Source organism: Serinus canaria, chromosome 8, assembly GCF_022539315.1.
Source record: "Serinus canaria isolate serCan28SL12 chromosome 8, serCan2020, whole genome shotgun sequence".
In the NCBI taxonomy this organism is placed as follows: domain Eukaryota; kingdom Metazoa; phylum Chordata; class Aves; order Passeriformes; family Fringillidae; genus Serinus; species Serinus canaria.
In genome coordinates, this window is record NC_066322.1 from 1,221,688 (window position 1) to 1,239,391 (window position 17,704).

Here is a 17,704-nt window from a genome sequence, read left to right on the forward strand (position 1 = left end):
GGGTTCTTTCATTTCATGTATCAGGGTTTTAAATATTATATTTTGTAAAATAAAAGTTATTTGCTCCTTTATTTAAGATGATTTTATTTTACATATCGGGGTTTTTAATCCTACACTCTGTAAAATACAAAATTAATTTCCTCCTTTATTTAGAATTAACTCATTTTATGCAGCAGGGTTTGTCATGTTAGACTTTGTAAAAGAAAAGGTTTATTTGCTCCTTTATTTAGGATTATTTAATTTTATGTACTATTGTTTTAAATGCTACAGTCTGTAAAATAAAAAATTAATCTTCTCCTTTATTTAAAATTAGTTTATTTTATGTATCAGGGTTTTAATGCTACACTCTTTAAAATAAAAATTAATTTTCTCCTTTATTTAGAACTAACTCATTTTATGTATCAGGATTTTAAATATTATAGTTTGTAAAAGAAAAGTTAATTTGCTCCTTTATTTAGAATTATTTCATTTTACGTATCAGGATTTTAATGCTACACTCTGTAAAATAAAAAAAATTATTTTCTCCTTTATTTAGAATTACTTCATTTTATGTTTCAGGGTTTCCAGTGTTATATTTTGTAAAATAAAGGGTTTATTTCCTTCTTTATTTAGAATGAACTCATTTTATGCAGCAGGGTTTGTAATGTTATACTTTGAAAAATAAAAGGTTTATTTGCTCCTTTATTTAGGATTATTTCATTTTATGTATCAGGGTTTTTAACCTTGTACTTTGTAAAATAAAAGGCTAATTTTCCCATTTCTTTAGAAAGAATTCATTTTATCTAGCAGGGCTTGTAATGTTATACTTTGTAAAATAAAAGGTTTATTTGCTGCTTTATTTAGAGTTAACTCATTTTATCTAGCAGGGTTTGTAATGTTATACTTTGTAAAATAAAGGGTTTATTTGCTCCCTTATTTAGGATTATTTCATTTTATGCATCAGGGTTTTTAATGTTACACTCCATAAAATAAAAAATTAATTTGTTCCTTTATTTAAAATTAATCTATTTTATGTATCAGAGTTTTTAATGCTACACTCTGTAAAAAAAAATTAATTTATTCCTTTATTTAGAATGAATTCATTTTACACAGCAGGATTTGTAATGTTATTTTTGCAAAATAAAAGGTCTATTTGTTCCTTTATGTAGAATTAATTCATGTCTCATGTTTGTTGCATTCCCTTTGATGACTGCAAGGTCTAGAAGAGCCCAATAAAACACCTAAAAAGTGCCCAGGTGAGCTGTCAAGGAGTAATTTTCAATTTGAAGTTGGGGCTGAAATCCAGCTATTTTTTTAGTCATAATTGAATAAATTATGAATAAATAATTTATTGGGAAGGGAATTCCTGTGGGAGCTCAGCCCATCCCTCCTGATGTCCAGAGCTACTGAGAGAACCCCTGGGGGGCTCGGGAGCCTTGGAATGTTGCCAGAAGCACTTGGTGGATGGATTTTGATCCATCAGGGATGTGCCACCTGTGTGTGAGGAGATGGAACCTGTGGGAATCACTGGGGTGGGAATGGTGAAGGGAAGACACAATTCTAGGGTAAATCCCAGATTTTGGGGTTTGGTACAGGGGGGTTGTGGAGACAAGATGGAGGAGTCAGGGCGTGTCACAGGGCTCTTCTTTCTTCTTCTTGCCATCCATCTGCTGCTGTGGTGTTGGCACTTGGGGATTGGTCTGGGGTGAGGGTGCACTGGGTGACGAGGGTGACAGGTATTGGGGATAAAAGGTAAATCTGATATCTGTAGTTTTTGTTATAAAAGATGTGCCCGCCTTGGGGGTGGTCAGAGTGCCTTTGGCTGCCCTGCTGGTCAGATCCCAGTCGGGCAGAGAAGGGACTTTACAGATAAGATATAATAAATAATTCTGAAGACAGAAAAACCCTGGAGTCCAGACTCATCTTTTGAGACCCAGCCTGCCAGAACCATCCTGGGCGTGTGTGGGGACAGGGACAAACAGCCCAACCCCATAAATTCCCACATCTGCTAATCCCACTCTCCCAGGAACAATCAGAGATTCACTGAGGCCCATTTCAGTGGAGGCACAACCAACTCCTGAGCCTGCTGGCAGCAAAGCTGGCAGGGAAAGAAATGGGATTGGGGAATGCACACTCACCTCTGGCTGCTTTGACATTAAACCTCAGCCTCCTCAAGGACTCCTCCGGGTCAAAATTGCACTTCACCAGCTCGTAGAGGGCCTGCAGGGAGGAGGATGCACTCTGAGCACCACCCAGACCCTGCTGGGCCACAGCAGCACAGCCAGAAACCCCTGAGCCCTCCTCAGATCAGAAACCAGCCCTGGAATCCACGCAGGCTCATCCAAGCTGGGTTCACTGGCCTTGCATTTCCACATCTCTGTCTACAGAACCAAGAAAGTGCCCAAGCAGAGCACTGCAACTTCTTCATCCACTACACACATTTGTAAAATACATGGAGGGTTTTTCAAATCTTGTTCATCCACAACACACATTTGTAAAATGGATGGAGGGGTTTTTCAAAGCTTGTTCATCCACTACACACATTTTTTAAATTGATGTGTAGGTTTTCATGTGTATGAAGAAATATCAAGTGTGCATTCACAGAGAATTTCATCATTGAAAAATTCTGTACCTGAGAGAATTAATTCATATATATAAATAAGATTTTATTTATTTTCTATGATATATTTATTTTACATAAAGCAACATAAAGCCCAAGTTAACAGTTTAATATTCTCTGAGAGGTAAAATCCTATCAAATTTCGATTTCCACAAAGAGCAATGAAACTGTTCCAAACCAGATTTTAGCTCTTGGGAGAAGAATGAAATAAAAAGATGATTAATTCTAGAAAATGAACTGCATATTGTGGTTATGTATTTGTACCTGCTCATTGTCTTTAATGTGGGAGCCCTCAGGAATTGCATCCAGGCCCTTCTCCTCTCCCGTGCGCCTCGAGGCCTCGTTGAGGAATTCTATGACTTTGTCCTCTGGTAAAAAGTCAGGATTCCAGAGCAGCTGGTCATCATTTTCATACACTGGATAAAGCCCAGGGAGAGCACAAGAAAATGAAATCATTAGAATAAAATGAAATCATTAGAAAGGTAATTATTGTCCTGATCAGCCTTGGGGGACCATGGGAGCACCATTCATCTGGAAATCAGTAAAACCTCATGGATGCAGAGATCCAAAGGGTTTGGACTTTGCCTTCAAACCCTGGCATGATCTGGGTTCTGGATCACAGAACTCATCCTGCAACTCCAGAATTTTAATCTCCACCTTTTCCAGAGCTTTCACAGGAGTTTGAGAGCAGGGAAGCCACAGTAAACTGAATTTAATGGAGAAATGTGGGCCAAGTGAGATATCCCCTGATTATTTTGGAAGAGTTTTATTTTGGAAGAGCCAAGCTTTGGACTGCAGCAAAATAAAGTGAAATTCTGGCTATTAAAGTAGGAAAATATCCAGACCTTGTCTGTGGGCTCCAACAACCTGAGGAAGAGCAGCAAGGAAGGAATCTGAGCACTGATTGCAAGAGGAATGCTTGGGAAAGCACAGCCAGCACAGGGAGGGAGCTGTGGGGGGAGCTCAGGGGGCTCAGAGATCAATCTCTACTTGGAAAAAGTGATTTATCATGGAAATAAATACAAATAAACCCCCCAAGGTGGAAAAGAAATCATTGAATGGCTTGCAAAGAAAGCAGCTTCACTTCACCAGGACCCACTTTGGGAACAGCTCCCAGGAGTGTTCTGGCTTTTTGCTCCAGAGGTTCCCACTCAGCTGATGTTTGGCTGCTCATTCAAAACAACAAAGAGTTCCAGGAACCCTCAGAGAATCCTGGAATGGTTTGGGTTGAAGGGACCTTAGAAAGCATCCAGTTCCATGGCTTGCCCTGGGAGGAGGGAGCTCCACTGTGCCAGGGTGCTCCAAGCCCTGTCCAGCCTGGCTGGGAGCTCCCAGGGATCCAGGGAATGCTCCACCTCCCTGGGCAATGGAATAACTGGGCACAAACTGGGCTCTAGGGGGGCTCCAGGCTCTGTGGTGGTCATTTAAAAACTAAATTCTACAAAGAAATCCATTCTCACTGAGCTGCAGTGTGAGCAAATCCTTAGGAATGGGCTGAATGAGCAGGAAAATTTCCCTTTTCTGCTCCCAGCTGGGTTTAAACTGGATCTGCCTTTCCTGACAGCATCCAGCCAAAGCCTCTGCTTGGGATGAGGGGAAAAATTGCTGGGAAAAAAAATCCACAAGGGCAGAACTTCTTCTTCCTGATTGAAGAGGTACAAAATGTGAAAAGCAAAGCTGCTGGTACCATTTTGCCCTTTTTAATGTGATAATCCAGCTCCAGCAGTACAATTTCTCCATTGGCTGTTTGATTTCACATAAAAGAAATCCATAAGTGAAGAGGCTGCAGCTTGTGTGGATCACTAAATCACAATCCAAGGGTTCAAGAGGCACCAGGCCAAGAATAAAATCCTTCTTTTCCTCTTCCTCCAGCTCTGCTGAAGCACAGGATGAGCTCTAATTTGATGATGGTGCCTCTAATTACCACTCATTTATTAATGCACATGACATCAATCCAGTCTTTTCTTTCTCCTAATCAGACATTGATCCCAAGCAGCAATAAATGGTCCAATCTCACCTTTTTCATTCTCTCTGTATTTGCAGGTGCCAGCTGGAATTTCAGCTTGGAACATAGAGCCCACCATGATTTCCTGATTGGAAGAAAAAGAAGAAGTGAAGCCCCCCTGAGATTTTTGGTTGGCAAACAGGAGCATGACCCACGTTTTTTTCCCTCCCCTCTTGAAACTTTCATTGTTTAAAATCTATAAACACAATTAACAGGGTCAAAAGTGAAGACAACTATATGGAAATGGATTTTGGACTGTTTGGGGAGGATTGAAAGACTTCTCATTACCAAAACTCTCCTATTTATGGGGAAAAACTGCAGAGGATTTAGGTGTTCCACAGAGCTCAGGGTTACCCAGTAACAGATCAATTAATTATTCATGAAATGTGGGCTGAATATTTACCTTTTTCCAGTCTTCTGAGGGAATATAATCTTCATCTTCTTCAGATTCCTCCTCTATTTCACTATCTGCAAGGAATTTTGCAGACATTTGAGGCCAGAGGAGCAGGGCTGGCAGAGTCCCAGCCCTGCTCCCTCCCTCCCTCCTTATCTCAGGGACACTTTTGGGGACAACACTCATGGCTCAGCAGTGACAAGATTAAAAAATGACCCACCCACATTTGGATGAAGATACAAGCCAGGCTCTGAGAAATGAGGACAAAAATAAAAACATCCCTAAATTTTGTCACTAAATTCACATTTCTTTTCCCTCAGCTTCGAAGGATCCCCATCCAAGTTTATTCTGAATTTGTGGGAATATTTCTGTGGGTTTCCAGCCCTTTTCCATCAGCTCCTGGCTTAGTTGCTGCTGTTCTTTTCCAGGGAATTTCAGGCAGATCTCAGCAGAAGGTGAGAGAAATCTGGGAGTGTTTCCTCCTGGGATTTAGGAGCCTGGGCTGCCCAGCAGCACTTGCAGGAGATTATCTGGGATCAGCACTGGCAGGAATGTTGAGCTCTTTATGGTATAGACCAGCTGCCTTTCCCAAGGTGCTGGTACAGGGTGTGATACAGCAGCATTAAAATTATCTATACATTAAATGACATTTTATAGACAGCTGAAAGCTGTGCAAACCCCCACTTGAATTAAGTGAATTCTGTGCTTGAAAATGGGAATTTATTGAAGATATTTGCAATCCTCTGCACAGCCACACACTTGGCAATTGTTCATTTAAATTTAAAGGTTCCTTGGCAATTTTGCATTTAAATAAACCACAAATTAATAATTGCCTTTCTAACTAATAATTATCAAGTGTAAGGTATGGTGAGGAACCTTTTATTTGTTCAAACACAGAAGGAATTCAAGATGCAACAGCCACTTTTATTGAAAAAAAGATAAATATCTGCTGTCCCAAGCAGCCCAAAAGGGTCAGATCCCATCAGGGGAGATTCCAGGGAAATCAGAGCTCAGGGGATGCAAAATCCATTTGTAAACAAAATAAGAATGAAAATGATCAGCTCAGTGCTGGCAACAGAATCAAAACTGGAATTCTTGAAGCAAATTTTCTTCTTTGTGACCTCCCCCTTCCACTATTTCAGGGTTAACAATTGTTGGTCTTTCCCAGATTTTATTCTTTTCTGTTTCTGAGGGAATCTGTGCTTTATTTGTAGGAAATTCCAGTTGATTCTTCCCTTCAGGTGCACTCTGAGCTGCTCTGGATGAGGACAGAGCCCAGGATTTGGCAAATAACCAGAGCACATAAATTAATTTTAACCTGTAAAATTTCAATTTTCAATTTTTAATTTTTAATTTTGTTAATTGCCCCCAAATCTCCTCCTTTCTTGTAAAATCAGAGATTATCTCCTGTCCTTCCACAGAGCCAGCAGAGCAGCTTCAGCCCTCAGCTCAAACCAGGACTTTCCTTCTTTGCTTTGAGCATGATTCTCACCCACAGCAGTGCCATGAAGAGGAAAAATCAGTATTTTTGGGGCTCAAAATGCATTTCTGGCACAGCATACTGGGATTTGGGGCTGATTAAACTGGACTTACTGGTATCAAAATATTTACAGCGCCGAGGGCGAATGATCTCCTGGGGGTCTTGAGAAGCCACAGAGGGGGCTGGGTCATCATTGGAGGACTGGGTCTCATCTTCCTGCCCTGAGGAGTCCTTGATGGTCTCCTCCTGCCACAAAAGCAAACCAAAATCAGTCAGGGAAAAAAATCAGCAGCACCTCACTTCCCCCTGGCAGTGAAAAATCTGGGGTTGGCAATATTTTATCAATAGATTAACCCCAAAGCTCTTTTATTTGTGGCTTGTCCAGGCTGAGCCACCACAAATGTAAATTTTAATGTGTGAACATATTCTGAGTTTGTTTTTAAGTAGATAAAACTTAAATATTTGCTTTTTTAAATTCACATGTTTTTTATTGAATTTAATTTCAATGAAATTTTATTTTGGTCTTCAAAGCCCTTTCTTAGGAATTTTCAATTAAAAAAGGGAGGGATTTAGATGGAAATGAAGCTGCCATAAAGATCCATGTGAACTGAGTGGTTCAACCCCACAGGAACAGCAGGGCTGGCTCAGAACATTGAGCCAAGACCAAAAATAGGAATAAATTCCTTAATTAGAATAAATCCCTTTATTCCTTGATTAGTAACATTTTCATTGTGAACATACTCTGAGGTTGTTTTTAAGCAGATCAATAGAACAGCCAGACTGGAACAAAGCAGAAATATGGACCCAAAGGCAATCTGAATCTTTGCTTTTTTTAATCCTCATGGGTTTTATTGAATTTCATTTCATTTGAAAATTTTACTTTGGTCTTTAAAATCCTTTCTTAGAAATTTTCAATAAAAAGGGGATGGCACTAGATGGAAATGAAGCTGCCATAAAAATCCATGTGAATTTCAAAAGCAGCTGCTGCTTCACCAGCCAAATAAATTAGTAACATTTTCATTGTGAACATACTCTGAGGTTGTTTTTAAGCAGATCAATAGAACAGCCAGACTGGAACAAAGCAGAAATATGGACCCAAAGGCAATCTGAATCTTTGCTTTTTTTAATCCTCATGGGTTTTATTGAATTTCATTTGAAAATTTTACTTTGGTCTTTAAAATCCTTTCTTAGAAATTTTCAATAAAAAGGGGATGGCACTAGATGGAAATGAACCTGCCATAAAAATCCATGTGAATTGAGTGGTTCAACCCCACAGGAACTGCAGGGCTGGCTCAGAACATTGAGCCAAGACCAAAAATAGGAATAAATTCCTTAATTAGAATAAATTCTTTTATTCCTTCATTAGTCACATCTGAATGTGTAAACATACTCTGAGGTTGTTTTAAAGTAGATCAATGCCAGACTGTAACAAATCAGGAATATGGACCCAAAGGAAATCTGAATCTTTGCTTTGCTTTTTTCAATCCTCGTGGTTTTTATCCAATTTCATTTCAATGAAATTTTACTTTGGTCTTTAAAATCTTTCTCACTAATTTTCAATAAAAAGGGGAGGGATTTAGATGGAAATGGCACCTGCCACAAAAATCCATGTGAACTGAGTGGTTCAACCCCACAGGAACAGCAGGGTTGGCTCAGAACATTGATCCAAAAATCAGAATAAATTCCTTTATTTGTACAGAAACCACCACAAACTACAGGAATTGTTACAAGTAGAGAAAATGAAAATGATAAATATTTTTTTAAATGGATTTTCTGTGCTCCCAAGGCTGCTGTCTGTACATTGGTGTTCTCTGCTGGACACCCAGGGCTGTGTGGAGCATCAGGCCCAGCAGACAGGGCTGTGCAGCTCCAGCAGCCAGCAGAGCACTGTCACATGTGCAGCTCAGAGCAGATTAAAAATAGCAACCAGTGAGAGCAGGGAGTGAAATGGGCTGAGAGAGCTGGAGCAGGAGAGCTCCTGATGCCACAGCTCCACCCCCACAGCCTGCAGCAGCCTGAGCTCAGAGCCTGCACAGCCAGGGCCCCAAAACCCACCTGGGATGCACTGGGATGGACTGGGATGGACTGGGATGGACTGGGGGCTGCTCCAGGGCTGGGATGGACTGGGCTGAACTGGTGTGAACTGGGATGAGATAGGAGAGGCCTGATCCCAGTGCTGGGCTGGGCTGAACTGGTGTGAACTGGGATGAGATGGGAGAGGCCTGATCCCAGTGCTGGGCTGGGCTGAACTGGTGTGAACTGGGAGGAGATGGGAGAGGCCTGATCCCAGTGCTGAGCTGGGCTGAACTGGTGTGAACTGGGCTGGGACTGGGGGGTCCTGCTCCCAGTGCAGGGCTGAACTGGTGTGAACTGGGATGGGACTGGGGGGTCCTTGTTCCCAGTGCAGGGCTGAACTGGTGTGAACTGGGATGGGATTGGGGGGTCCTTGCTCCCAGTGCAGGGCTGAACTGGTGTGAACTGGGCTGGGACTGGGGGGTCCTGCTCCCAGTGCAGGGCTGAACTGGTGTGAACTGGGATGGGACTGGGGGGTCCTGCTCCCAGTGCAGGGCTGAACTGGTGTGAACTGGGATGGGACTGGGGGGTCCTTGCTCCCAGTGCAGGGCTGAACTGGTGTGAACTGGGATGGGACTGGGGGGTCCTTGTTCCCAGTGCAGGGCTGAACTGGTGTGAACTGGGATGGGACTGGGGGGTCCTTGCTCCCAGTGCAGGGCTGAACTGGTGTGAACTGGGATGGGACTGGGGGGTCCTTGCTCCCAGTGCAGGGCTGAACTGGTGTGAACTGGGATGGGACTGGGGGGTCCTGCTCCCAGTGCAGGGCTGAACTGGTGTGAACTGGGATGGGACTGGGGGGTCCTGCTCCCAGTGCAGGACTGAACTGGTGTGAACTGGGATGGGACTGGGGGGGTCCTGCTCCCAGTGCAGGGCTGAACTGGTGTGAACTGGGATGGGACTGGGGGGTCCTTGTTCCCAGTGCAGGGCTGAACTGGTGTGAACTGGGATGGGACTGGGGGGGTCCTGCTCCCAGTGCAGGGCTGAACTGGTGTGAACTGTGCCAGCCCTGCAGTGTCCCTATGGAGTGGGGCCCTGCAGGGGTGGCTCCTGTTGGGGACACAGGGACAGCAGAGGCAGGGCCTGCAGTCAGCTGCTGAAAGCCCTGAGGACAGCCAGGATGGCATTTGTGCCAGGAGGGGACTGAGCAGTGAGGGCACAGAGGAAGTGACACTTCAGGAGCAGCACCAAGCTCAGCCAAATGAACATCTGGGCCTGAGTTTGACCCTGCACAGGATTCCTGAGGTTGGAGAAGCCCTCCAGGATCACCCAGCCCAAGTGGGACCCATCCCCAAGTTGTCACCAGCCCAGAGCACCGAGTGTCACATCCAGGGGTTCTCTGGACACTCCAGCCCCTTGCAAAGCCTGACCACCCTTTCCATGAGGAAATTCTCCTGAGGGAATTTCCCCTGAAAGAATTCTCCCTGCAGCCTTCATGTTACATAAGTTTCCCCCCTCCCCTGAACCTTTCCTGATCCAGTCTCACTCTGGATCTTCCTTTTGAACTGTTCAACCCCCACAATGAACAATCTTCTCCTCTTCTCCAGCACCTGTCAAGGCAGCTTGGAAATCCCAGGAAGTTCAGTTCCTGACTCAGATGTACCATTGCTCATCCCTGGCTGCCATTCCAGGGATTCTCCAACAGGTGAAGGTACCAAAAGCCCAGAATGGATCTCTTTTAAAGCCACCTTAAGAAATGAAACCTCCTCTAAGGCCTCAGCTTTTGTGTCCCTGACAATTCCAAGGGGTATCTTATGGCATTCAGGATGCAGCAGCTGTGCCCATGACAGGACTCTACACTCTTACATTCCAAGTAGAAAAATCTCTTTTTTAAAATCAGAAAAATATTTGAAGAGAACACAGAAAAGGAGTTTGAAAATGCTAAGCTCAAAACTAAACATTTGGCAAAGGTACTTGAAGCATTAGGTTCAGTTAATTCAAGTACAACCAGGCTGGAAAAACACAATTTAAAAGGCTCAAGCTGGAAAACTTGCAGGGTTTCCAAGACCCAGAGCCACATTTAATCCAGCTCCACACTTGTGCAGTTTCAATAATCAGCTTTTCTACTCCAAGTAAGATCAGCTGTATCCCTAAAGGTGTCTGCAGGCATTTAAAATGTCTGTGCTGAGGTTCTGCAGGACAATTCCCATCCCTCACATGATGCTGCATCCAGGGATTTTCAATTGCTTCTGTTTGGGATGAGAGAGATGGAATTAAGAGCAATTAAGAGAAATTCAGATGGGTAATTAAGAGTAAACCTTATTAGTAAAGCAAGGTTTATGAGACCAACTCTATTACAAATTAGCTCTGCCACAACCTGAGACACTGAGCAGTGCAGGTATGCAAATCACAAATTACCATATGCAAATGAGCACATATTTACCTTGTTTTCCCCACTGCAGCCGCTGTTGTCATCGTTATCGACATCATCATCATCTTCTCCCTCCTCCTCCTCCTCTTCTTCCTCCTCCTCCTCCTCCTCCTCCTGCAGGGGCACGGTGCCATCGTAGCCGTAGCGGCTCAGCAGCTCCTGGATGGGCATGTCACTCTCCTGGGAAACCCCCACACAAACTGGGCATTAACTGGGACATCCCACAGGAACTGCTCCCTGGCATCGTGGCTCTCACCAGGGCACAGCCAGCATGGCACTCACACCAAGAAGAGTCATTCCAAAAGGGATGGACTGGCAAAATTGGAGGTTTGGACTCCTGAGAAAAATGTGGGATTTTTGTGGATATTTCCACTGGGATATTTCCTTGTTGCTCTGCAGCATCATGGCTCTCACCTGGGCACAGCCAGCAGGGCACCCACACCAAGGACAGTCACTATGGACTGGCAGCATTAACTGGAACTTTGGGCTCCTAAGGAAAATGTGGGGCTTCTCTGTGGGATTATTTCCCAATCCTTGATTTATCTCCAGCAAACCTCCCACCCCAACAGGATCTCCTGGATGAGCATGTCACTTTCTTGGGCAAAATTCAAATTACCAGGGATATTCCACGGGAATTGCTCTGCAGCATCAAGGCTCTCACCAAATCACAGGACCAGGGCACTCACACCAAGAACAGTCATTCCAAAAGGGATGGACTGGCAAAATTGGAGGTTTGGACTCCTGAGAAAAATGTGGGATTTTTGTGGATATTTCCACTGGGATATTTCCTTGTTGCTCTGCAGCATCATGGCTCTCACCAAAGCACAGGGAGCAGGGCACTCACACCAAGAACAGTCATCCCAAAAGAGATGGATTGATAAAATAGGAAGTGTGGGCTCCTAAGGAAAATGTGGAATTTCTTTGTGGGAGAATTTATTTCCCAATCTTTGATTTATTTCTAGACCTCCCACCCCAACAGGTTCTCCTGGATGGGCATGTTGCTTTCCTGGACAAAAACCTGGGAATTACCAGGGATATTCCACAGGAATTGCTCTGCAGCATCAAGGTTCTCATCAAAGCACAGGGAGCAAGGCCCTCAAACCAGGAATGGCCATCCCAAAAAGATGGATTGGCAAAATTAGAAGTTTGGGCTCCTAAGGAAAATGTGAGGGTTTTTTTCTGCTGGATAATTTATTTCCCAGTCCTTGATTTATTTGCAGCAGACCTCCCACCCCAACAGGATCTCCAAAGGGCCATCAAGCTTATTAAAAGGGTTTGGTTTTATCAAACACCTTGAGCACCCAGAGGAATATTGGAATATTTATTGGAATATTTATTGGAATATTTATTGGTATTCCCTGCACTGCCCAAAACCAGCTGGGACTGTGGTTTTTAGTACAAACTGGTGGGAAAAGGGGTGAGATGTGTGTCAGCAGCAATTCCTGAGTGACCCCCAGAATTCAGCTCAATCACAACACCTGGCTGAACATGGAATTCCACCTTTTAGGGGGAGTTGTGCTCCAGGGACAATGGCCCAGAGTTCCACAATTCTGGAATATAAAACTCCACCCAAAATGCTCCTCTCAGTGTCCCTGACCTCTCATTTCTCAGAGTTTGGATGGGGTGAGGGATCCCTGACACCCAGGGAAGGACAGCAGGAATTTTTATTTCTCTTTTTTTTTGAAGCTGCTTGGATCCAAACCCATCCCCAGCTGGGAACAAATCTGTTAAAACCTTAAAAAAATTTATTTAAAAATCATAAAAAAGCTGGTCCACTCTGAGGAGACATTTCAATTTGTACTGTCAATTCCCAAATGAATTCAAGTACAACAAAGGCTCCCAAATTCTCACCTTCATTAATAAAAATTACTAATACATACTATTAATAAATATTTTAAATTAAACTTTAATAATAAATAGTATTAGTAAAAAATGCTGGCTCTGCTAGTTAATTCCTTTCTCACTTTGAATCCTCAGTGTCCAGCCTCTCTCCCTAAGTGAGATTTTTCAGAGCATAAATTCTATCTCAAAGCATCAAATCCTTTGGTTATTATTTGGAGTTGTGTGCTTGCTCTAAATAGTTTTTCCCTAGTATCTAATGCACATGTTGGCTGATAATCAGATATTTTTAGTTATTGGCTGACCTTAGACTTCCTATCCTAAGGGCCTGCACTGATCTAATTTCTGGAAACATCCCAATGATCCCAATGACAAAAGTGGGGTTGGTTGTGCTCTGTGAAAACAAGAGTGCCAGGGGTTATCAGCACTTCTTAGCTCTGATTTTATGATTTCATTTTATATTTTATTTTATTTTATTATTTTATTTCAAAGAACCAAGCCATTCTTCACCTTATTCCCCTGTCCTTTGGTTAAGCTTTACACCCAGTCACACAAACCCATGGAATTAAATGGTTTTTGGTCCCCACAGTGTCACTTGATGGGGAATTAATATTTTACTGACACAGACAAACATGAAAGGCCTCTGCTCTTAATTAAACCTGCCAGCAGAGCCAGCAGAAAAATCATCCTGGAATCATGCAAATCTTCTCCAGGACATTTTGGAAAGGAATATGCTGTCTTTAAGCACTCCTATCCCATGGAGCTGAGAATTAAAAATGAAAAATTGGACTGGAATTTGTAGGTTTTTGGGAATTATGGAACAGGGATATCACTGACCCTGTGTTACCCAGCAAGGGGAGTTTGTATTTATGATGTTTTTCTCAGGTTAAGCCTCTTAACTTCAAATAGTGCACTGCAATACCAAAGCTCCAGGGACCAGCAACTTTCCAAGAGAAAACAAAAACTGGGATTTCTTCATCGCTTCAGGGTATTGCAAAATGGCAAAGGTGAAAAAAATGAATATATTTATTTATTATTTACCCCCAGCTAGGGGTAACCACTGGATATGAGGGGATGAACTGAAGGGTTGCAATGTGCTGAGAGAGTCACATGAAATATGAAGGGAAAAAAGCCAATTTTCAATTTAAACCCACATGAGAGACATGTGGAGCTCCACTCCTCACCTAACCTACATGAAGCACATTTACATTCACCAACTATTTATTTATCTTTATGTTTTCCATTTAGGAAATTAGCAGATTAAAAAAAAAAGATAATTACTACTGGAAATATAGATTAAATGGAGTAAATTAATTTCAAGTCCTATTGGCAGAATCACTTAAGCTAAATAGGATTTGTACATCAAATATTCATCTGTGAATCATTAATGATCTGTTCTGCAGGCCAGCAAGGCCACAGACAGGATCTAAATTACTTTGCATCTATAATGAAGCCACTTGGTAATTTAAGAATATTATTCCTGCCTGAGAAATAATTGAAGACAATACAGAAGTGACAGGAGAACCAGAAAGAAATTAGCATTTACACTGGAAATATTGATTAAATGCACTAAATTAATTTAAAGTGCTATTGGCATAATCATTCATGCTTAAATAGGGTTTGGACATCATTTCCTCTGCATCTCCCTTTAAATGAGGATATTCCTAAGTGCTCCACTAGTTGACAGATATTTGTATCAAAATGCACAGGAAATGTGAATTATGAGGGGTTTTCTTTTAAAACAAGAATCTACAAGCACTACTCAGGTGCAGCTGGAATACACAGGATTAGTCAGATGATATTTTAACTTACATTAGTTCTAAAATTCACATCCTATAGATGCAAAGAGCCATTAACCAAGCACATTATAAATATTTATGTACCCTTTTTTCCCCCCCAATTCGTGGTGAATTTATTCAGCCTTTCCCCCCTCTTAATTATTTATTTATTAATTTTTTTAAAATTCCTGCATGTTTTGTGGGTGTGGTTTGGGATCTGTTCCAGACTGCAAGGCAGGATGTGTTCTATCACCATCTGTGGGGCAGTGGGCAGTTTTCCTTATCTCTGAGTGATCCCAATCACTCCTCCCTCTGGGGGACACCTGATAACAGCCATGGAATGTCCCTGCATGGCTGATAAGAGCTGCAGCATCCATTGGGAGATGGGAGCCCAGGGGGAGGAGCCAAGCATTCCTACCTGGATAGAATCTGGAGATTCCCAAGCATTCCTACCTGGATAGAATCTGGAGATTCCCAAGCATTCCTACCCGGATAGAATCTGGAGATTCCCAAGCATTCCTACCTGGATAGAATCTGGAGATTCTCAAGCATTCCTACCTGGATAGAATCTGGAGATTCCCAAGCATTCCTACCTGGATAGAATCTGGAGATTCCCAAGCATTCCTACCTGGATAGAATCTGGAGATTCCCAAGCATTCCTACCCGGATAGAATCTGGAGATTCCCAAGCATTCCTACCCGGATAGAATCTGGAGATTCCCAAGCATTCCTACCTGGACAGAATCTGGAGATTCCCAAGCATTCCTACCTGGATAGAATCTGGAGATTCCCAAGCATTCCTACCTGGACAGAATCTGGAGATTCCCAAGCATTCCTACCTGGATAGAATCTGGAGATTCCCAAGCATTCCTACCTGGATAGAATCTGGAGATTCCCAAGCATTCCTACCTGGACAGAATCTGGAGATTCCCAAGCATTCCTACCCGGATAGAATCTGGAGATTCCCAAGCATTCCTACCTGGATAGAATCTGGAGATTCCCAAGCATTCCTACCTGGATAGAATCTGGAGATTCCCAAGCATTCCTACCCGGATAGAATCTGGAGATTCCCAAGCATTCCTACCTGGATAGAATCTGGAGATTCCCAAGCATTCCTACCTGGATAGAATCTGGAGATTCCCAAGCATTCCTACCCGGATAGAATCTGGAGATTCCCAAGCATTCCTACCTGGATAGAATCTGGAGATTCCCAAGCATTCCTACCTGGATAGAATCTGGAGATTCCCAAGCATTCCTACCTGGATAGAATCTGGAGATTCCCAAGCATTCCTACCTGGATAGAATCTGGAGATTCCCAAGCATTCCTACCCGGATAGAATCTGGAGATTCCCAAGCATTCCTACCTGGATAGAATCTGGAGATTCCCAAGCATTCCTACCTGGATAGAATCTGGAGATTCCCAAGCATTCCTACCTGGATAGAATCTGGAGATTCCCAAGCATTCCTACCTGGATAGAATCTGGAGATTCCCAAGCATTCCTACCTGGATAGAATCTGGAGATTCCCAAGCATTCCTACCCGGATAGAATCTGGAGATTCCCAAGCATTCCTGCCTGGATAGAATCTGGAGATTCCCAAGCATTCCTGCCTGGATAGAATCTGGAGATTCCCAAGCATTCCTACCCGGATAGAATCTGGAGATTCCCAAGCATTCCTACCCGGATAGAATCTGGAGATTCCCAAGCATTCCTACCTGGATAGAATCTGGAGGTTCCCAAGCATTCGTACCCGGATAGAATCTGGAGATTCCCAAGCATTCCTACCCGGATAGAATCTGGAGATTCCCAAGCATTCCTACCTGGATAGAATCTGGAGATTCCCAAGCATTCCTACCTGGATAGAATCTGGAGATTCCCAAGCATTCCTACCCGGATAGAATCTGGAGATTCCCAAGCATTCCTACCCGGATAGAATCTGGAGGTTCCCAAGCATTCCTACCCGGATAGAATCTGGAGATTCCCAAGTATTCCTACCCGGATAGAATCTGGAGATTCCCAAGCATTCCTACCCGGATAGAATCTGGAGATTCCCAAGCATTCCTACCTGGATAGAATCTGGAGATTCCCAAGCATTCCTACCTGGATAGAATCTGGAGATTCCCAAGCATTCCTACCTGGATAGAATCTGGAGATTCCCAAGCATTCCTACCTGGATAGAATCTGGAGATTGTGGAACACCAGCACGGATTCCCACTGGATTTCCCAGAGGAGCAGCAGCTGCCTCTTCCCCTGGATCTCCAGAGGCAGAGTGCACCTTTCTCCAGGATCCCTGCTCCAGCAGAACCAGCCCTGACCCTGCAGGAGGGCTGAGCCACAATTCCAGTGGGAATGGGACTGCTCCAGGATCCTGCTCCAGCAGAACCAGCCCTGGCACTGCAGGAGGGCTGAGCCACAATTCCAGTGGGAATGGGACTGCTCCAGGATCCCTGCTCCAGCAGAACCAGCCCTGGCACTGCAGGAGGGCTGAGCCACAATTCCAGTGGCACTGCTGCCAGCCCCCTGACCCACAGGGTGTCAGGTGAGTTCTGACTCTGGCAGTGCTGTTCTAGGCACTGCATTGTTTATTTTATCCTTTTTTCCCTTCCCTGTTACAGAACTGCTATTCCTGCTCCCATATTTTTGCCCGAGAGCCCCTTAATTTAAAATTCATGGCAATTCAGAGGGGTGGGTTCACATTCTCCATTTCAGGGGAGGCTCCTGCCTTCCCTGGCAAACTCCTGCCTTTCCAGACCCAGCCAGGATCCCTGCAGAGCACCTACCCTGTTAAGATCCTCGATTTCAGATCTGAAGTTAGTTTCCCCTTCCATCATCTCCTCCTCCTCTAGTGTGCGCTCGTCGTCGAAGTCGTGCACCAGCATGTCAGCCGAGGGGTCGAACTCATGGTCATCCGAGGCTGCTGATCCTCCTGGGGGGACATTGCCACAGCAGCCTCATCCCAGCAGCCTGCAGCACTGCTGGGCTTCAGCTGCTTCCTTAGGGCAGCCTCCAGGCACAGGTGGGAGCAAAGATTTCACTTATGGCTCCTCTGGCTCTGCCTGGCTGCCCAGGGAAATTCCCCTTGTGGGGAGATCCTGGCAGGAAGGACCAGGAACCTCTTCCTGCACAGCATGTCTGGAAAATTCTATTTGTGATTATAAAGAATCACACAC

The 17,704-nt window shown here is 43.8% G+C and overlaps 1 protein-coding gene and 1 long non-coding RNA gene across 6 annotated transcripts in view; both read right to left on the reverse strand.

Annotated features, from left to right (window-relative positions):
• Positions 1-17,704, reverse strand: part of MIER1 (MIER1 transcriptional regulator) — a 38,986-nt gene that overhangs the window by 7,957 nt on the left and 13,325 nt on the right. For all 4 annotated transcript variants that reach the window (XR_007778029.1, XM_050977140.1, XM_009088793.4 and 1 more), the window contains exons 3-9: positions 17,315-17,460; positions 10,932-11,099; positions 6,592-6,724; positions 5,008-5,072; positions 4,617-4,689; positions 2,864-3,015; positions 2,118-2,199 (exon numbers count right to left, since the gene is read on the reverse strand). Coding sequence is in view for 3 of the 4 variants with exons in the window: in XM_009088793.4 (XP_009087041.1) it covers positions 2,118-2,199; positions 2,864-3,015; positions 4,617-4,689; positions 5,008-5,072; positions 6,592-6,724; positions 10,932-11,099; positions 17,315-17,460 (819 nt within the window). In the remaining variant the exon portion in view is untranslated. The remainder of the gene's footprint in view (positions 1-2,117; positions 2,200-2,863; positions 3,016-4,616; positions 4,690-5,007; positions 5,073-6,591; positions 6,725-10,931; positions 11,100-17,314; positions 17,461-17,704) is intronic.
• Positions 11,109-16,520, reverse strand: LOC127059837 (uncharacterized). 2 transcript variants are annotated; one of them, XR_007778031.1, is made up of 4 exons: positions 16,285-16,520; positions 16,180-16,249; positions 15,480-15,759; positions 15,082-15,409 (listed from the first exon to the last, which is right to left on the reverse strand). It is a non-coding gene; the product is annotated as an uncharacterized LOC127059837 (long non-coding RNA). The 2 variants fall into 2 exon arrangements; XR_007778030.1 differs by lacking the exons at positions 16,180-16,249; positions 16,285-16,520 and adding an exon at positions 11,109-15,059 and having other exon boundaries at positions 15,270-15,409; positions 15,480-16,027.